The following is a 22012-nucleotide window of genomic DNA, read 5'->3' as shown; positions in this document are numbered from 1 at the left end:
ATAGAATTTCAGAACTAGGAGAAGAAACTATAGAGCTCATTTAGCAGAAAAGTGATGCAGTAGATAGAGCACTGAGCCAGAAATCAGGGAAATCTGAATTCAAATCCAGCCTCAGACCTTACTAGCTGTGCGAGTCTGGGCAAGTCACTTAACTCCATTTGCCTCAATTTCCTGATGCCAAGTTCAGGGCTAGCTACCCTGGAGAAAAGTAATAAAAACTGTCCAAAAAGTAGAATAGAAATACCCTCCTATTCAGGAGGAAGAAAAGAGCAAGAGGACATTAAATGAGGTCCATTAGAAAAATCTCTGAATTGGATTGGAAGAGAAACAAAGGGAATAAAAATATACTACTTTACTCTTGTCCTCAACAATTAGAAAAGCTACTTATTTCTATGATAAAGTATCTGTCTGAAATTTAAAGCCTTTTACATCCTGGCCCAATAAAGCTTCCAGTTTCATAGATTACCCTCCCACCCTCTTTTACATTCTGTAGTTCAGACTAACTGGATTCATTCTCAGACGTGGCTCTCCATCTTCCGTCTCCATGTATTTTTTTAACAGCTGCCCCTCATGTCTGCAATGTGTTCTTTTCTCTCCTCTGCCTCAAATAACTTCTAGTTTCCATTAAGATTCAGTCCAAGCATTACCTCTTACATCCAAAATCCCCAATTAACAGTACCCTCCTTCCTTAACTAGGTTGTGTTTAATTTGTATAGAGATTCACATATGCTCCAATCCAGGGACATTGTCTTCCTTGCTCTTCCTCATAAAACAATCCATTTCTGGGGGGCTCTGGGCATTTTCTCTGGCTTCTCCCCCATGTTTGGAATGCTCTTCTTCCTCATCGCTGTCTCCTGGCTTTCTGTAAGTACCAGAAGAAAATCTCATTTTCTATAATAAACCTTTTTTTAAGCCCTCTTAATGCTAGTCTTCCCTCTGAAGCTACCTCCAGTTTATCCTGTCTATCTTGTCACCTGTTAGAATCTGTTAGACATGAATCTTGAGAACAGACATTGTCTTTTTATTTTCTTTATATACTTTGGTGATTAGCACACAGTAGGCACTTAATAATGGACAGTTCCAATTCAATCCAGTAAAGATTATTAAGCTCCTATTATTATTCACCAGACACTAGGAATACCTATAACCAAGACAGTTCCCATTTTCAAGGAGTTTACAATCCAGTGAGAGGAGATTACACACAAAAGAAGGCAGAAAAAGGGGTTGGGACAGTGGGGAGGGTTATCTTATTTCTCAGAGGTGAAATCAGGTACAGTAGCAGATGCAGAGTGTAGTTGATATATATATTTTTATGATCCATTGAATCTAATTCTCATTAGATTTAAATGAGATCTAATGATTGAGAATCATTAGATTCTTAATCTAAAAAATAGTTTTCTAACTATTTCTAGGTCTGCTAGAAAATCATAGGAAAGGACCTGAGAGGTTGACTAGTCTAATTCCTTAATTCTATTTGTATTTTTTGGTGATTGTTTCTTTATTCCCATTTAAAAAAATACTTAATTTAACAAACACCAAATAGAATGAGTGTTTTCATTTATAATATATGGAATAGAAGAGGATTGTACATGGAACGTTGAATCTTTTTTCTGTAGAATTAATTTTTGTTTTAAAGTATAACATAAGCTTAATATGTATCCTTCAAAACTGCTCTACTTGAATGTTATTCCTTCTGGCCTTCTTTCTGTTCTCTCTCTCTCTTTTTTTTTTTTTTTTTGTAAATTTAATTTAGTTTTTTGGTAGGTGCCTCCTCCTTCTTTTTCCTATTCCTATTCTCTTATCTCCTATTGCTTCTCTTTCTCCAATCCTATTCTCCCTACAGAAAAAAGAAAAAACAAAACCCTTTTAATGCCTATACCTAGCCAAGTAAAATAAGTTCCCACAATGACCATGTCCAAAAATGTAGTATCATTCTGCATCTTGATCCTATCACTTCTTTGTCAGGAAGTGAGCAGCCTGATTCAGCCTTTGTTCTCTGAAATTGCAATCTCTCCACTTTATTGAGGAGGAAACTGAGTCTCATAGAGGGATAGCAATTTTTGTCTTAAGCAGATGTCTTTTTTTTTATTTAATAGCCTTTTATTTACAGGATATATACATGGGTAACTTTACAGCATTAACAATCGCCAAACCTCTTGTTCCAATTTTTCACCTCTTACCCCCCACCCCCCCCCTAGATGGCAGGATGACCAGTAGATGTTAAATACATTAAAATATAAATTAGATACACAATAAGTATACATGACCAAAACGTTATTTTGCTGTACAAAAAGAATCAGACTCTGAAATATTGTACAATTAGCTTGTGAAGGAAATCAAAAATGCATGTGTGCATAAATATAGGGATTGGGAATTCAATGTAATGGTTTTTAGTCATCTCCCAGAGTTCTTTTTCTGGGCATAGCTAGTTCAGTTCATTACTGCTCCATTTGAAATGATTTGGTTGATCTCGTTGCTGAGGATGGCCTGGTCCATCAGAACTGGTCATCATCTAGTATTGTTGTTGAAGTATATAATGATCTCCTGGTCCTGCTCATTTCACTCAGCATCAGTTCGTGTAAGTCTCTCCAGGCCTTTCTGAAATCATCCTGTTGGTCATTTCTTACAGAACAGTAATATTCCATAATATTCATATACCACAGTTTATTCAGCCATTCTCAACTGATGGACATCCATTCAGTTTCAGTTTCTAAGCCACTACAAAAGGGCTGCCACAAACATTCGTGCACATACAGGTCCCTTTCCCTTCTTTATAATCTCTTTGGGATATAATCCCAGTAGTAACACTGCTGGATCAAAGGGTATGCACAGTTTGATAACTTTTTGAGCATAGTTCCAAACTACTCTCCAAAATGGTTGGATTCGTTCACAACTCCAGCAACAATGCATCAATGTCCCAGTTTTCCCGCATCCCCTCCAACAATCATCATTATTTTTTCCTGTCATCTTAGCCAATCTGACAGGTGTGTAGTGGTATCTTAGAGTTGTCTTAATTTGCATTTCTCTGATTGATAATGACTTGGAGCATCTTTTCATATGACTAGAAATAGTTTCAATTTCTTCATCTGAGAATTGTCTGTTCATATCCTTTGACCATTTTTCAATTGGAGAATGGCTTGATTTTTTATAAATTAGAGTTAATTCTCTATATATTTTGGAAATGAGGCCTTGATCAGAACCTTTGACTGTAAAAATATTTTCCCAATTTATTGTTAAGCAGATGTCTTATAGTGGTACTGGTGGACTTGCAAAGGATATGGTCCGAGGAATGAACAAGCATTGATCTATGTCGCTCTCATGTTTAAAAAATTCCAGCAATTCCCATTTGCTTGTAGGATAAAATATCCTACAGACCCTTTAATTTAGCATATAAAGTCCTTTATAATCTGGCTCCTACCTGTATGTCAAGATTCTTTTCATATTATTCTCCTTTCCCTTAACCCTTTCAGCTAACACCTGGCTCACAACTATTTCCACGAGACCTTAAATCTCCTACCTCTTTGTCTTCCTGTTGGCTCTATCCATTCCTTTTCATCTCTGTGTCTCCCCAACTTCCTTCAAGGCTCAGTTTGAATTTTACCTTTTAAATGAGACCCTTTCCGAATGTTCTTAGTTGTGAAATATTTACTGCCCAAGATACTTTACATATTTTTGTGATTTACTTATATGAGTATATGTTGTTTCTTCCTATTAGAATGTAAGCTCAAAAAAAAAATGTAAGCTCCCTGAGGGTAAGACTCTTCCAGTTTTTTGTCTTGGTATTCCAGACACTCAGCACAGTATCTGAATTACAGGGACCTCAATGGCTAAATAACCTCCTCCCCAGGCAGAGTCCCTTTTAAAACATACCTGAAAAGAGGTCAATTCAGTCTCTGCTTGAAGATCTCAAGTGAGAAGGAAGCAACTACTTCCCAAGGCTACATAGTCCACTTATGGACAGCTTTCCTTGTTAGGAAGTGGTTTGAGAGCTGGTTTCTGTTGACCTGAGTTCAGGTCTTACCACTGACACCTATTGATACTGGATAAGTCTCTTAACCTCTAAGTGCCCATAAGTAACAGAGAAGGTGTTGCCTTGCTTTAATAGAGGATGTTTGACATGAAAATATAAGCTCAATTGAGAAAATATTTTGTATTGACTTATGTGCCTCCTTCCACAGAGCTCCAGCTGTTTTAGGGGCAGGGATGTTTTTATTTCTGTCTTTGCATCCTTGGAACCAAGCACATAGTAGTCACCTAATAAATGTTTGCCAATTGGTGAATAAATGTTTTCCTCTTATCAAACCTAGATCTGTCTGCCAATCCCTATGATTACTCTTTGGGTCAAATACAAATTTGGCACCTATTGAAACAAGGCTTATTGAATTGAATTGAATTGAATCGAACTAGAGGCAGTTATTTTAAAACCCTCAGTGGGATCTATTTCTGCATTCTGTCAAGTGTGGAAGGCCACAGAGAGCCATGATGCTAACCGCTGACTCTGTCTGGGGAGGCAGAACCTGGGTTTGGATGAGACAGCCTGTGGTTAGGCAAACAGAAAAGACCCATGGGATGAAAGACAAACCAACTTGGACCCCCTTTCCATTGGACAGCTTGGGCCATTGGAGAACCACTAATATGTCACAGCTGTGCTGCAATGAGATCCCAGTGAATTCTAAAGATCTCCAACTGCAAGTGGATTTGAAAAGACAAGATTAGATTTTCCACAAGGACTACATAAATGCCAAAAAGAAATGAAGCAAGAGATAAATAATGAAATAAAAGCTTTTGAGAAAAGAATTAGGAAAAGAAATAACTTGGAAGGGAAAGTGATAAACCTTATCCCCAAAATGGACTCCTTCAAAACTAAATAGGCAAAACAGAAATCGGATTCCATGAGATGGCAAGAGGTATTGAAATAATACTTGAAGCTATGAGGTACCATAATACACAGAGTGCTAGGTCTGGAGTGAAGCTGCTTGAGTTCAAATCTAGCCTCAGACACTAGCTCTGTCATTCTGGTCAAGTCACTTAACCCTGTTTGCCTCTATGTTGAGGGGATAGCATGGTACTAAGTACTGGAACTTTGGACTCTGGCTTCCATTTAGTTTGCTTACTATGAATTTTGCCAGACTTCTAGGTCTAGAGGTAGAAGAGTTCTAGTCTTTCTGTTCTAGTCTAAGCAACTAGTCCAACTCCTTTGTTTCAAAGATAAAGAAACTGAGGCCCACAGATATTATGTGACTTATCCAGTTGCATAAATAGTAAGCTTCTAAAGCAAGATTTGAATCTAGGAATTCTAACTCCAGAGGCAATCCTCTCTCCATTACTTTGTATACATTTTGAATATACTTGTATGTGTATATATTGTTTTCCTTTGTACAATGTAAGCTTCTTGAGGGCAGTACAGTGCCAGACCAGTGGAATGGGTTAGTCATTGATTATAGTAATCCAGTTTTTGATAAACCCAAAGACTCCAGCTTCTGGAATAAGAACTCTCTATTTGAGAAAATTTGCTAGGAACACTGGAAAATAGTATGACAGAAACTAGGCAGTGATTAACATCTAATACCCTATATTAAGATAAGGTCAAAATAGGTTCATGATTTAGACATAAAAGGTGATACTATAAGCAAATTGGGAGAATAAGGGATAGTTTACCTGTCAGATTTCTAGAGAAGGGAAGAATTTATGGCCAAGGAAGAACTAGAGAATATTATGAAATGCAAAATGGATAATTTTGATTATAGTAAATTAAAAAGTTTTTGTATAAACAAAACCAATGCAGCCAAAATTAGAGGGCAGGCAGAAAGCTGAGAAAAAATGTTTATCTCCAGTGTTTCTGATAAAAGCCTCATTTCTAAAATATATAGAGAATGGACTCAAATTTATAAGGAATACAAGTCATTCCCCAACTGATAAATGGTCAAACTATATGAACAGACAATTTTCAGATGATAAAGTTAGTTATTTCTAATATGAAAAATGCTTTAAATAACTATTTAAAGAAATGCAAATTAAGACAGTTCTAAGGTAACATTTCACACTTCTCAGATTGGCTAAGTTGACAGGGAAAGATAATGATAAATGTTGGAGGGGACAGAAAAAAACTGGAACACTAATGCATTGTTGGTGGAGTTATGAATTTATCCCGACCTATTCGGAGAGCAATTTGGAACTATGTTCAAAGGGCTATAACTTTTGATCTAGCAATGTCTCTACTGGGCCTGTATCCCAAAGAGATCATAAAAAAGAGAAAATGCAAAAAATGTTTGTAACAGCTCATTTTGTAGTGACAAGGAACTGGAAACTAAGTGGATGCCCAACAGTGGAAGAATGGTTGAATAAGTTATGGTATATGAATGTAATGGAATATTATTGTTCCATAAGAAATGATGAGCAGGCTTATTTCAGACAAGCCTGGAAAGACTTACAGGAACTGATACTAAGTGAAGTGAGTAGGAATAAGAGAACATTGTAAACAGGAACAAGAAGTTTGTGTGATGATCACTGTGATGGACTTGATTCTTTTCAACAATAAGGTGATTCAAGAAAATTCCAATAGACTTGTGATGGAAAGATCCATCTGCGTCCAGAGAGAGAGAACTATGGAGACTGAACGCAGATCAAAGCATAGTATTTTCACTTTGTTGTTGTTATTTGCTGGTTTTTTTCTCATGGGTTTTTCTACCTTTTAATCTGATTTTTCTTGTGAAGCATGATGAATTAGAAGAATTGCACATATTTAACCTATTTTGGATTGCTTGCTGTCTATGGAAGGTGATAGACGAGGAGAGAGAAAAATAGAATGTTAAATTTTGCAAAGGTTAATGTTGAAAACTATTTTGGGGTATATTTGGAAAAATAAAAAGCCATTAAAGAGTCAATGACATAAAGAAAGCTTCTCTATATATAACAAAATATTTATAGCAGTACTTTTTTGTAGCATCAGCAACATCAACAAACTAGAACCAAATGGGTGCCCATTGATTAAGGAATGCCCAAATAAATTGTGGTTTATGAATGTAATAGGATATGATTGCTCTGTAAATGATGCATATGCTAAATTCAGAGAAACTTGAGATTTGTCTAAACTGATGCAGATCAAAGTCAGCAGATCCTTGGGAACAATCTAAATATGGCCACAATAATGTCAATGGAAACAAGACCAAAAGAAATCAAAACTTAGAATGGATCAAAAGACATCAAAACTCAGAATGGATTAGCAGACATGAATCTCAATTCTAATTTGGGTCTGCCATTTATTTACTCATGGGATTTTGGACTGGTCTCTGTACATCTCTGAAATTCATTTTCCTTGGTTGTAAAATGAGAGGATTTTTACTACAAAGCTCCTTCCCAAACCCAGATCTGTGTTCCTAGGATGTCACATACCTCCCACCTCTCAGTAGATTCTAGGTACAAAGTGAGATATTGCTCAGAAGACAGGATTTTTTTTTTATTTGGTTTGTAAACCAAGTCATTGTTTGTTTTACTTAATTATGTTTTTTATTTCAAGGAAGAGTTCTTTTGGGAAGAGTATTGGGATAGCATCAATAGAGCACTTTAAAGGGACAGAAGTTGCTAAAGAGACAGGTTTAGTATTGCTATGAGGATGACCTTCCTAACAATGAGAGCTGTCCCCAAATGGAGTGGGCTTGGGTTCTCCAAGATGTGATGGGTTCTTCAAGCAGAGGCTAGAAGGCCACTTGCTGGGTTTGATCAGCTAGGTGGCTATTAGAACACAGGACCAGGAGATAGGATAACCTGGCTTTGAATTTTGATTCTAGAATGTAGATCTAGAAGTGATAAGAATCAATAAGAATCACTTACTAGTTTTGTGACATTATAAAAATCATAAAGGCTAATTACATAGCTTCTATGTAATTATGTAATTTTCTCATCTGTAAAATGTGTATAAGAATAGCATTTACTTCATAGGTCTGTTGTGAAGCTCAAATGAATATATATATGCATATATATATATACATATGTTATACACACATATATAAATATATTTGTAAACCTTAAAGTGTTATTTAAACATTAGCTTTTTGTTATTTTAAATTTTTAAAAATTTATTTTGACATTCTTATCTAAAGTTTTAAGTTCCAAATTCCCTTCCTCCCTCCTTTCTCCTCTTAAGGTCAAGGGTGTTCAGGGAAAAGAAAATCTTTGAGTGATTGAAGAGAGCACAAGAATGCTAAAGAGAGCCAGTGTAGACAGATACACTGCAGAAGAAGCAAATCTTCAGTGATATTCTGGAGGAAGGAAAGACCCTGACAAGTGGTTGCTAAGGGAGGGGGATCTAGATGAATCTTATGGTCCAATGCATGCCTGAATAAGATTCCCTTCTATAAAACTTCCCACACAACAAGGAGTTATCTGGTCTTCATTGGAAGATCTCCAGTGATGGAACCCACTCCTTCTAGAGGTAGCGTCTTCTAATTTTGGACAACTGATTCTTGATTTTTTCCTGATACAGAGGATATTTACACCTACATCTGTTTGTCCATCTATCTGTCTATCTTTCTTTCTTTCTATCCATCTATGCATCTGTTTATCTACCTATCTATCCATTTATGCATCCATCCATCCATCTACCTATCTAGATTTTATAAACATAAATATGTCCCGATTGATATATAGTGATATGTGACATATAATATAATAATATTGTATGATTATATGATAGACATATATACACATGCATACAAATATCACATGCACATACATATAAAATCTGTCTTTTTACAGCTCCCATCCATAGCTCTTAGTTGAGCTGATTACAACATGTGGCATCCTTTGAAATATTTGACAATAGCTTCTTTGATTCTTTCTCCCTTTTCTTTTTCTTTCTATTACAAATTCTCTATTTCTCTCAGTTGATATTTTTATGGTGTGATATTTAGACCTCTCCTTATGTTGTTTGTCCTTCTTTGGACATATTACAGTTTTTAAATGTCCTTAAAATATGGAATTGAATATAGTACTTGTGAACAGACTATTCCTTCCTTTACTTTGTAATATATACCTCTTGATGCAGCCCAAGTTCACATTAATTTACTGGATCACCATGTCACACTAATTGACTAGTTGAGCTTGCAGTCCACTAAAAACTTCAAACCTTCACACAGTGCAACTATTTCCAACCTGTTCTAATGATATTGATTTTAAAAAACAAATATAGGTTGTACATTTATTCCTAATAATTTCTTTTTTATTTGTTTCAGCTCATTATTATAATTGATTATGATCACTTTTGAATCTGACTGAAATTCATTGATTTAACTGATTCTTTAAGCACTAGGTCATATAAACATTTGATAAGCACATCACTTATTCATTTATCCAAGTAACTGATTAAAATGTAGAACAACAGAGGGCCTTTTTGTGAAGTCCGGGTTAACGCCCTGGATGCCTTAGAATCAGCTGGAGTCAGGATAAGCAAAGTCCTTGGTCTTTAGGGGGAGAAGTGAAGGGGATGGACACTCTCCATGACCTCCCTTCTCCTCATCCATAGCCAAAGTGACTCTGGCTTGTCTTACTCCACCCCCTAATCCCTCCTACAATTATCTGTATATACCAAAAGATTGAGCCAGCACAGGAGAATGAGAAGGGCCATTTTCCAAGCATATGGTATTAGAGCATTGTCCAATCGGTAATTAGCCTTAAGGGCTCGGTTGTCTGATTCCAGCATACCTATTCAGAGTTTCAGTCCTTTATACCTTTTCATTAAAGATACTTCAGACCTGCCAGCTCTATAATCCAACCCAACCCAACTTAACCCAAACCAATGCAACCTGATTCATTCCAATTCAACACAACCAATCCAACTCACTTCAGATCAACCCAATTTGATCCAATCTAACCCAGCCCAATTCTTTCAAATACTAATTTCCCAACCCACTAATTTCATAGTAATAATTTTATCAAACTAAAAGTTATTTTATTTGAATAGTTTATAGAATATTAAATATAAAAAGAATAATAGCAGTATAATGACTATTTTCCAAACTTCATCAAAAAGTATGAGAATGCGATAACAATAACAATAATAAAAGAAGAGCTTCAATTTTTTGTAGTATTTAAAAGTGGAAAAATACTTTCCCTCCTAATGACCTTTTTAGGAGGTTAGAATGAGGTTCCTTATCATCCCTATTTTTCAGAGGAGGAAACTGAGGTTATGAGAAGAACAGTGACTGGTTTCTCCTTCACAAAGACGAATAATACCATCTACCCTCTAAGGGTGTTTCAAAGAGAACACTTTAAAAAGGATAAAGTGCTGTGTAAATGGGAATTGTTATTAGAGAAGAAGAGGAGGGAAGGAGAGATGTTAATGGGGTCTTGTGGGTTAGAAGCTGCTCTTTCTTGAGAAATAATGCTAAGAGCAAATATCTTGATGGCCATCTAAAGTTTGCAAAGTGCTTTTCAGGCATTATCTCATTGGAGCCTCATGACAACCCTGTGAGGTGGGGGCTCATTCTGTAGGTAAGAGGGCTGGGACACATAAAGGGAAAATGAAATACCAAAAGTCACTCTCTAGTAAATATCAGAGGAAGGATGTCATACCAGATCTTTTTTTCTCCAAGTACAAGGTGTTCTCTTTACTATACCAATGTCAGGGCACATCAATGGTAAGAAGGGGAAGCCTTGTAAGAAGGGAGCTGGAAAATTGGATGAAATTTTGAAATACAGAATAAGAGATGAGGAGAGGGAAGAGATAGAGATGGAGATAAAGAGAGAGACAAATGGAGATAGAGAGATACAGAGAGATAGAGAAATAGAGACACAGAGAGAAACAGAGATAGAGAAACAGAAATAGAGAGATATAGCAAGAAAGACAGAGAAACAGAAATAAAGATAGACAGAGAGACAGAGACAGAAACAAAGACAAAGAAAGATACTGAGAGATGGAGAGACAGAAAAACAGTCAGAGAGAGAGATACAGAGAGACAGAGAAACAGAGACAGATAGATATAGAAAGATACAGAGAGATAAACAGAGACAGAGAAAGAGACAAAGAAAAATACAGAAAGCTAGAGACAGAGATATAGAGACAAAGAGATAAAGACAAAAACAGATAGAGACAAAGAGAGATACATAAAGAGAGAGAAAGAAAGAGATAGACAAAGAGATGCAGACAGAGACAGAGAGATGAAGAGAGACAAACAAAGAAAGAGACAGAAATGTAAAAAGAGATTTAGAGACAGAGGAGTTAGTCAGATGTAGATACAGAGAGTCAAAGACAGGGAAATAGAGAGACAGAGAAACAACAGAAAGGAGATACAGATACAGAGAGAAGCAGACAGAGAGAGTGCAAGAAAGAGAGAATGAGAAAGTTACTCGTGGACAATGACCACACTGTGGTCAGCAAAACAGAGCAGGACATGTGAAGTCTGTTGAGTCCCAATATGTTCATGGAGAACTAGCCTTGTGACAGAGTCTTCTGGGTTTATACCTACTCCTGTACTCTGTAACCAAATATTAATGACCTCCATCTGAAACTCAGCACTTCCTGTGTTAAGAGCAGTCACTTGGAGAGCACCAACTCCATTTTATGAGAAAGGAAAGCAATACTTGTAACATTAAAAATCAGTTTCTGGAGGAAGAAGTGATGATTCATTTTTATCAACAACATTTCTGTGGCAACTCCATGTTTACAAAGTGCTCTCCTCCAAACTGTCCTTTGATGCAAATTCTACAAGTCTTATTATTACCCATGTTTTATATCACTTTACTGTTTCTGGTATATGCCATGTCATCTTCTGTGACTTTGCATAGACTATGGCCCATGTTAGGAGTGGAGTTCCTCCTCCCCATCATCTTGTATTGGCTCCACAGATCGATGTGGGGGGGGGAGCACTTCTTGCATTCAGCTTTCTGGAAATGATTTATAATTCTCTCCCCACCATTATCTTTCATTTACTTTGCATGTACTTTGCTCTTACTTGGCTCTACATATCCATTTTATGAAAAGGGAAAGAAATACTTGGAAAATTAAAAACAAATTTCTGGAGAAGTGATTGTTCATTTTATTGACCACATTACTATGGCAACTCCATGCTTACAAACTGCCCTTTGATGCAAACACTACAAGTATTATTATTATTACCCCTGTTTTGGATCAGTTTGCTATTTCTGGTGTATGCTGGAAAATAGAAGGGACATCATTTTCCCTAGCCACCTTATCACTCATGGGATAACTTCAAATTGTTAGACCATTTTTCCTGATAGCAATCCTAAATTGATTGATTACTCATTGCCATTAGGTCTTCTCTGTGATTGCAAGAAGAACACATGTAATTCTTCTATAGAGTAACCCTTCAAAGACTTAAAGTAGTTATCATAGTCCCTTGAAGTCTTCCCTTCTCTAGGCTAAACATGTCCCAGTTCCTTCAAGTAATCTTCATGTGACATACACTCAACATCCTTCGCCATCTTGGTTGCCAAGAAACACTTAGTTTATCAGCATCTTTCTTCAGCTTTGGTGCCCAGAACTGTTACATAGGCTTTCTCACCAGAGAAAAGTACAGAGAAATCATCACCTCCATAGTTCTGGAAATTAGACCTCTCTTAATGTAGTAATGGCGACCATATCACTTTGCCATCTCATGATTTCCACTGAAATCCCTGGATCTTCATCTGAACAATTTCTCTCTAAACCTGGCCCACCTTATACTTGTGGAGCTGATTCTTTGTACTCAAGTGCAAGACTTTACATTTTTTCCTATTGAGTCTCATCTTTTCATATTCAGCCCAATGATCTAGCCTGATAAAGTCCTTTTTGGTTCTTCCTGTTATTCATCATATACTGTTAGCTACACAATTTGGGGTCACCTGCAAATTTTATGAACATGCCATCTAGGTCTTTATTTAAATCATTGATTAAAAAATTGGCACAGGGCCGAGCAAAGGTTCCTTGGGCACTTTACTGGAAACTTTCTTACATGTTGACACTGAATCATCAACAACCATCTATTGACCTAGCCATTCAACCAGTTTTTTATCTCACTGCATTAACTCTCATGCATATGTGTCCGTAGTCTTCCCAGGAATAGTACAGTGAGGATCTGGCCTATATGCAGACCTCACCAGTTTGCTAAGATAGCATCATTTACACGGACGACTCTAGATACTTATTTCTGAGACATTGGAGACTAAAGGATGAGTTTGGCATCAACCAATACTCTGGACAGTCTTTTCCTGCTGGCTGTAAGGCTACAACTTTTTTAAACAGCCTGATTAGGTAGTTGTAGAGGTTTTTATGTCATTCTTATCTGAAGTTTGAAGGTGAAGGACTCCTTCAGTCACTTCCTTTCTCCACCCCCTTTAGTCAAGTGACTCAGAGAAACAGACCTGGATCTTTCTTTTTGTTTTTTTCTTTTCCATTCCTGATAGAAAGAATGGAGTCTGAAAATCTGGGAGTTCAGAAATTCAGGCAGGATACTACAGACAGTCTAGTAGTGATGCTGTGAGTAATGTGGTATGGAGATGCCAGCCTAACAGAAACCAATCCTTCTGTCTTTAAACTAGGTGGGATTAATGTTATATAAGAATTGAGCTAGACCGTGACCCTAATCTGCTCCCCACCCAAGTCTTTTGCAATGTAGGGGGGATTATGCTCCAGAGGATTTGTGGGAAAATGTTTGAATATTTGTTCTTATGATATCTTTAAAATAACCATCCTTTTCTAAAAGTGAATCTAATAATAAGTGATTAAATGGAACTAAGGTGATAGTTCTGGTTCCCCTAAGAATGGCAGGAACATAGACAATGGGGGTTTGAATGGATGACTGAGAAAAGCAAGAATTCCCAATCCTTGCACGTACCCAGTAACCTAAAGGGATAAAAATATGGCAAACTTGACTTTAAGATAGTGAGTCCAGAGGTCAACCATGTTAAAATAGTAGAAGATAATATTGTCAAAACTTTGCTAAAAATCTAGAGTCAATACCATTTTCCTCATACAGTAATCTGGTAAAAAAAAAAAAAAGAAATGAGTTTAGTCTGACATGACATGACCTATTCTTGTTGAAGCCAGGTTGACTCTGTGATCGCCACTTCCCTCTCCGCACCTGTGCCGATCATGTCTTGAAGTATTCATTCTAGAATTTCTCCAGGAACTGAAGTCAAATTCATTGACTTACAAACTGTTCTCTTTCCTTTTATGGAAATCGGGACATTTGCCCTTCTCCAATCTTGTGGCACTTCTCCCATTTTCCGTGATCTTTCAGATATTACTGAAAATAATATCTACAGGGTTTGTTCTTTTAAATATTTTAAGCCTTTTTCAGTAAATATGGTTTAGACAACTATTTTGAACTCTGTATGACGTACTTAAACCCTGTGAACCTTAACAGAGAAGGTTGAGCCCAACTCGGTACAAATTTCAAATGAATGGATTATCAATGAATGTGGATTGACTATCCCAGATATTAATAAAGATTGTTGGTCATTTTTAAATCTTCCTGACTTTATTTTGGGGTTTCTTGGCAAAGATACTGGGGTGGTTTGCCATTTTTTCCAGCTCTTTTTTAGACATGGTTTGGCATTTTCTTCTCCAGCTTACCTTTACAGATAAGGTAAATAGGGTTAGGAGACTTGCGAAAGATCACAATCTAGTAAGTGTCTAAGACTGAAATTAAACTTGGGAAGATGAGTTTTCCTGATTCTAAATCCAGGGCTCTATCCACTGCACCACATAACTCTCCTGTATTTTAATAGCCCAAAATAAAAGAAGAGAATGGAGGGAGATTTCACAACCACCTCATATTTACTCTTTTCTTCTCTCTTTCCCCACCTTCATACTCTTCTACCCTGGTAGTATGCTCTTTTAATACCTTCCTCTCACAGGCAAAGTCTTAGATTATAGATTTTTGCCTGGAAAGGATCTCAAAGGTCACCTAATGAAAGCAACTAATTCAATACACATTTATTAAGTATTTACAGTGTACCTGGCACTGAGGTATAAAGATGACAATAGCCAGTTTGCCTGCCCTTAGGGAATTTATGTTTTACTAAAGATAGAAGACAGAATATTCAAATTTATAGAAAGTATTATCAAGAGTCAAAGGCTACTGATGACTGAAGGTATCAGGAAAGGAGATATGTAGGATCTGGTACCTGGATTGGATTTTTAGAAGCAGAAGGGACCCCAAACTAGGGATTCCAGGATATAGGGGGGAGGGAAAGTATTCCAGACCTGTGGGAAGGAATTGGAATGGAATTTTCTGAAAGGGGAACAAGTAGCAGGCCATTTTGGCTAGGACAGAGAGGACATGAAGGATAGCAACAGCAATGACAACAAAGATGGGAAAGGTAGGTGGGAATCATATTGTGGAAGGCTATACTCTTGTCAGGCTTACGGTTTTTTTTTTTAATCTTAGAAACCAGAAAGAACCAATGAAAGTTGTTGAATAAGCCAGCATTGAGATAACTAGTATCAAAATGGTTAGAATGCTGTTTGGAGTCAGGAAGACCTGCGTTCAACTCCTGCCTCAGATATTTATGACGTGTATGACCTTGAACAAGTAAGTCACTTAACCTTGATGAGCCTAAATTTCCTCATCTGTACAATGACAGAGATGGATTTCATTGTTTCTAAGATCCCTTCTAACTCTATGATTCTATGTTGAGATGTTTGTTTTAGTAATTCAATAGTTGTGTGGAAAGTAGTTTGGAGAAGGTAGCACCTCTGCCTGGAGGTAAGGAGGTTAAAAGCTAAAAAAGGGATTCAGCAAGGAGCCAGTTTATGGATTTTCCAAGAATGAATTACTGTTTGCCAGGAAGATTATGGAGAATTCTTCTTTTTTTTAATCCAGGCATAGATTGTACTATGTGATCCCTAAGGTCCTTTCCTACTCTGAAATTCTGAGAAATACCCTAAGATTGTAACTGTACACCTCAGAGTCAGAAAGAGGATCCTGTCAGGTTTATCTCTGTGGTTCTCATCTCTGGATCCTGCCAGGTTTATCTCTGTGGTTCTCATCTCTGGCCATCTGCTTTGGTGCTAGCCGTGTCTCCCCAGAAGTGGGAAGGTCTCTCTATCACAGGCACCCAAACTAGCCTCTTACTTAGCCTTCTTTCTAAGCTATAACATTTCACAAAATGTTTCAGTAGCCCTGGCAAGGGTGGGACTGGCTGATTTCCCAAACTGCCAAACAGACTCTGGGAAAGGGTTGCGACTAAACAGGGGCTCCCCTGTAAATTCAAAGAGGACTCTAGCAAATCTGGCTTGTTTCCCTTCCCTCCTTTATAGTGGCCAAGTCGACATGAGTGGAGGGTTCAGTTTGCTGCTGCTGCTGGACAATGGGCAGACATGTCAGAATTGGGGTGAAAGGGATGTTAGGGAGAGAGCCAGAAACTCCCCTTTGCCAAAAGTTGAGACAAGATTAACAATGGGCTTTTAGGTGTGGACAGGGATTCGATATGATGGGGGGAAAAGCATTGCATTTGAAATAAAAATCTTGGGCTCCAGTTCATCCTGATATTCCCTGTGGGACTCTGGGCAAATGAGTTTTTGGGAACCTCGGTTTCCTCATGTGTAACATAAGAAGGAACATACTACTCCTGATGGAACACCATCCCTAAAAGGATTCTTGTGAGGAAAGCGCTTTGTATAAAGTCACAGAAATGCTAAAAATATATGTCGGGAAGTTTGGGGCAGCCCTCCCAGCCGGGAGAAGCGGGAGTCGCCTAGCTGGGGCAAGGTGTGCAGGAGAATGGAGGAGCTCTACCTGCCGAGGACCGGGACTGGGCTGCCGGCGAGGGAGCTTGGGGATCTCCCAGTGCAGGGAAGGCCGAGTGAGGCTGGAGGCTCGGGCCAAGAGGTTGACGGGTTGTCCCGGGACAAGGCCGGGCAGATACTCAACCCGCTGCAACCCCATCGCCCCGCGGCCAGCTGCTCTGGTCAATAATGAGCCGCCGAGCCTCCGCCGTCCGTCCATCTGTCCGTTGGCAGGGTTGCTTGCTGGCTGGGGCGGGCATGGCGTACGGGGAGGGGAAGCGTGGAGGCGGCCGAGACAGATCCACCCCCACCCCCCTCTGGGGAGGGTGTAGCTCCTAGACGTGCCCGCCCGGACTCACCATGATGGAGAAGACGAAGCCCACTATGTTGATGGGGTACGCGGGGCAGAAGCAGGACAAAATGGTGAGCAGCAGGTAGTTGGGGGGCATCTGGATCTCCTCTTCCTCCTCGGGGACCTCATCCTCGATGTGGGTCTCGGAACTGCAGTCCAAAGACCGCTTGGAGTCCGACGGGGGGTTGTGCTGAGACATGGGAGAGGCCGAGGAGGCGGGGGCAGCACAGGACGAGTGCCGAAGCTGCGGACTCTGGTCGGGGGCTCCAGAAGAAGCTCTGAAAAGCCAGCGCTGGGCTCAGGGGAGACGTGACCTCACCTCTCATCCCTCCGCCCGCTGCTGCTGCTCCGCTGCTGCTGTTGCTGCTGCTGCTGCTGCCTCCTGTCTTCGCTGCTGCTGCTGCTGCTGCTGCTGCTGCTGCTGCTGCTATTGCTGCTGCTGCTGCTGCTTCTGGGGCTCCTTCGGGAACCAGAGCCAAGGGCGCCGCCTCCGTGGGAAGGGAAGGGGGCAGGGGAGGGGGCAGGAGGGAGAGGGGAGAGAGAAACGCACTCCCAGACGCGGCCAGACGGGGAAAATCGAGAAGTGGGGAGACAGCGAGAGAAGTGGGGAGTCAGCGAGAGAAGTGAGGGGTCAGACAGTGAGAGAAGTGGGGAGACAGCGAGAGAAGTGGGGAGATAGCTAGAGAATTGGGGAGACAGACAGCGAGAAAAGTGGGGAGACAGACAGCAAGAGAAGTGAGGAGTCAGTGAGAGAAGTGGGGAGACAGACATCGAGAGAGGTACAGAGACAGGAAAAGTAAAAGAAAGAGAAACTCTGGGACAGACCTAGAAATACGGAGGAAAGAAGGGAGGAGGGAAAAGACTGACCTGGAGAAAGAAAAAGATATAGAAACAGAGGAGAGAAACTGACACCGAGGCAGGCAAGGAGACAGAACAGAGAGAGAGACAGACAGAGACACACTGAGAGAGAGAGAGAGAGACAGAAACGGCCACGCAGAGAGAAATAGAAACCCTGTCACAGAATATGGGAGAGAGGGAGGGAGGAAGTGAAGGAGAAAAGGAGAGACAAGGAGAGGGGCAAAGACGAAGATAAGCAAAGGGGGAAGAGAGAAAGAGAGGGGCTTCAGAGATAGACTCAGTAAGAGAGAAACAGACTCACTGGGACAGGAAGAGACACACAGAAAGAGACAGGAGGAGAGACAGGCAGGGGGAAGGGAGGGGAAAAAGAAGGGAGGGAAAGGAGAGAGAGAAAGGAAGAGAGACACACAGAGAAAGACAGACAGAGACACAGTGACTGAGTAAGAGAGAAACAGACTCACTGGGACAGGCAATGGCAGGAAGAGACCCAGGGAAGGGGAAAGGGAAAGAAGGAGGGAAAGAGAGAGACAAAAAGAGACATATACAGAGACACACAGAGAAATACATACTAGGACAAATATTAAAACATAGAGAAGATAAAGACAGACAAACCCACAAAGAAAAACCCACAGAGACAGAAATAGGGAGAGAAAAATACATTGGGACAGACAGACCCTCTATTGGAGTCAGAGTCAGAGACAAAGAGAAATAAATGCAGGTACAGAAAAACATGGGGACAGAATCAAATCATCTCAGCGCTGGAGGGGATGTTAGGTGCCATCTAGAACAGCTTCCTTATTCTGTGCATGAGGAAACTAAGCCTGGGATTGACTGAGTGACTTACCCAAAGTCATACAAATAGTAAATAGTAGAGAAAAAATTTGAAACGTAAGGTGAATTGAAAGATTGAATTAAGAAGGGGTAAAGGATGGGAAATTGGAGAGCCAGGCAGCTGGAAAGGACCTATTTTGTTGGTCCTTGATCCTCTGCATTCTCCTTTCTGTAGGTACAATGATCCTACCAACACAACCAATGTAGTATGGATGCCCAGGGCCTTGCATTTAGCAGGTGCTCAATTAATGTTTGTTAACCTCCCCAGGTGATAGAAAGTTGGCTAGAAAAAATAAGTGCAACCTAAGATCTTTTTATGCTCAAAGGTTGATCAGCTCACTTGATTCTAGTCCTATATTCAGGTACCATGTTAGATGCTAAGCAATATGCTCTTTCCAGGATCATGGACTGCACTCCTAACTCAAACCCATTTGTGACATTGTCAATCAACACACATTTGTTAAATTCTTAGTATTTGCTGAAAACAGGGGATGCAAAGAAAGGCACACTTTTTTTTAAAGTCCTTCCTTTCAAGGAGCTCACCTTTTAATGAAGGAGACAATGTGCAAATAACTATGTACCTACAAGATATATGAAGCATAAATTTTGGAGAAAAGACCCTGGGGCAGGAGATAGGAGGCAAGAAGGACTGGGGAAGGCTTCCTGCAGAAGGTGAGTCTTGAAGGAAGCTAGAAAGTTAGGACATAGAAGTGAGGAGAGAGAATTCCAGACATGGCAGACAACCAGTGCAAGCATGGGATTGGAAGATGGAATACCATGGGTGAAGAATGTCACCAGTGTCATTGGATTTAGAGTTTATAGAGCAAAGTAGGATGTAATAAGATTAGAAAGGCAGAAAGGGGCAATGTAGCAATTTAAAGCAGTGCTTTAAATATCAGAGGACTTTATATTTGATCCTGGGGCAGATGAATCCCTGGAGTTTATTGAGCAGAACAGGTAAGAGAGAAATGACATGGTCACATCCATGCTTTGAGAGCAGAGAAGAGAGTAGAATGGAGAGGTAGCTTAAGGTAGAGAGACCAACCAGTAGGTTATTTCTATAGTCTTGGCAAAAGATGATTAGAATCTACAATAGGGTGAAAAGGGTGTATGTAGCAGATATTGTGAAGGTAGCAATTAGATAAGAGATTGAATGTGTGGCGTGAATATGAATGAGAATTTAAAGATGATACCTCAATTGTGAGTCTGAGTGACTTCAAAGATGGTGGTTCTCTTGACAATAACAGGAAAAATGGGAAGAGAGAAAGATTTTTATGAGTTCTTTTCTGGCCATGTTGAGTTTGAGATGCCTATGAGCTATCCAGTTGAAAGTGCCCAGAAGGTACTTGGAGATGTGAGACTGAATCTTAGGGGAGAAATTCAATCTAAATATATAGATTTGGGATTATCTACACAGAACCGATAACTGAACTCATGATTGCTGATGAGGTCATCAAGTTAGATAGTATATAGAGAGAAGAGGGTCCAGGACAGAGGTCAGGAGAATAACTATGGTTAATATGATCTATATGAAGATCCAGCCAAGGAGACAGAAAAGGAACAACTAGACAGGTACGATGAGAAGCAATAGTGATTAGAATCATGAAAGCCTAAAGATGGGGAATATCTGGAAGAGGTTGATAGAAAGACCAAGGATATCTGGGGGATTAAAAGGAGGACTGAGAAAAAGCCTTTAGATGTGGCTATTAAGAGGTCATTAGTAACTTTTGAGAGAGTAATTTCAACTGAATGATAAGGTCAGAAACCAGACTGCAGAGAGTTTAGAGGGTAAATGAGAAAACAAGTGGAGAGACTGAATGTAGATGGTTTTCTCAAGGAGATTAACTAAGAAGAGGAGAAGAGATACATGATTATAGTTTTGGGGAATGGATGGAACAAGTGATGATTTTTTAAAAAGATGTAGCAGCATGGGTATTTTTGTGAGCAGCAAGAAAGGGTCAGTAGATAGCAAGAAATTAAAGATTAGTGTGTCAGAATGAAAGAGGAAGCAATCTATTGGAGAAGCCAGGATCAATTAATCAATGGCCATTTATTAAATGCCTACTATGTGCCAGGCTTAATGCTGCCTATGACTCATTCTAACTTCAAGGATTGTGGTTCCTTTCTCAGTAATAGGAAAATAGGGAAGAGGTGAGAAGAGGAAATCTGAGATAAGACCCTCAGCTGAGAGGGTGGGGAGGGGAAACCTTGGAAGGTTTGGGGAGAGATGACAAAGTTGAGAAAAGATTCTGTGGTGAGTGCACTATTGAATTAATCAAGGAAACATAAAGGATTGCCTTACAACAGTAAGGGCCCATTTGATATCACGTAGCATCAATTTGTGGTAGACTCAGCATGGTCTCACGACCTTCTCCAGCCTTGTTCAACAATATATCATTAGGAACAAAGGAAGTGGATTCAAGGTTGACGTTTGGTATCATTTGCAATTAGCCAAAAGGGTATAGGATCCCAGTGTAAAATGGAAAGGATTTGATTAGGGAAGAGAAGTACAACAGTAATAGTCAGGAATAGACATTGTAGATGGACTAGATGTCACAGAAAGGTGAAGGAAGAAGGTTAGGTATTATAAGGCAAAGGGAAAAAAAGTTATGATTACATTAAGGAAATTTCAGAGTTCATGAACAAGGAAATGAAACACCTGCAGATCATGTGGTACAGTGGGGTTCAAATCCTGCTTCTAATGCTTGTTGCCTATGTGATCTTGGGCATGTCCTTAATTTATTTGGACATTTATAAAATGTCTTCATTTATAAAATTGAAGCATTTAGACTCTAGGACTTCTGAAGTTCAGCAATGGTTTTATGACCTGAGAGTTCAGCTCTAGATTATAGATCTATGATCCCATAAAATTACCTAATCCCTTGGACCAAAGTTTTCTTATTTGTAAAATGAGCAGATTGAATTAGGTGACCTTTGAAGTCTCTTCTAGCTCCAGCTCTGAACTTGTTAGCTTTTGAGCCCCTCTCTCCCTTTTTGGCTTGCAAGCAAATAATGATTAGCAATGATACCTAGGATACACTTTCCTCATATGTCCCCTCAAGGTACTAATTCTCTGGTCAACTTCTCATCCTGCTCCAACTGGCCTCTCATGACATCTTGGCTCATATCTGCCTCTTCTTTATTGACCATGAGGGTAGGAGTTCTTTCAGGATCCCCTCCCTTTGATCAAAAAGAGGAAATGTCCAAATATTTTGAAGACACTGTTTCTCAGAAGTAAGATGTAG

General features: G+C 39.3%; 1 protein-coding gene across 1 annotated transcript in view; it reads right to left on the bottom strand.

The window, feature by feature from the left end:
• Positions 1-17466, bottom strand: part of TMEM233 (transmembrane protein 233) — a 56298-nt gene extending 38832 nt beyond the window's left edge. Inside the window, exon 1 of the mRNA XM_031948700.1 lies at positions 17086-17466. Within this exon, the coding sequence (XP_031804560.1) occupies positions 17086-17277 (192 nt within the window). The 5' untranslated portion in view covers positions 17278-17466. The remainder of the gene's footprint in view (positions 1-17085) is intronic.
• Positions 17467-22012: the final 4546 nt, after the last annotated feature.

The sequence above is a fragment of the Sarcophilus harrisii genome, chromosome 1 (genome assembly GCF_902635505.1).
Source record: "Sarcophilus harrisii chromosome 1, mSarHar1.11, whole genome shotgun sequence".
In the NCBI taxonomy this organism is placed as follows: Eukaryota; Metazoa; Chordata; class Mammalia; order Dasyuromorphia; family Dasyuridae; genus Sarcophilus; species Sarcophilus harrisii.
Note: the sequence above shows the minus strand (reverse complement) of the source record. Positions and strands in the feature narration are given on the sequence as shown.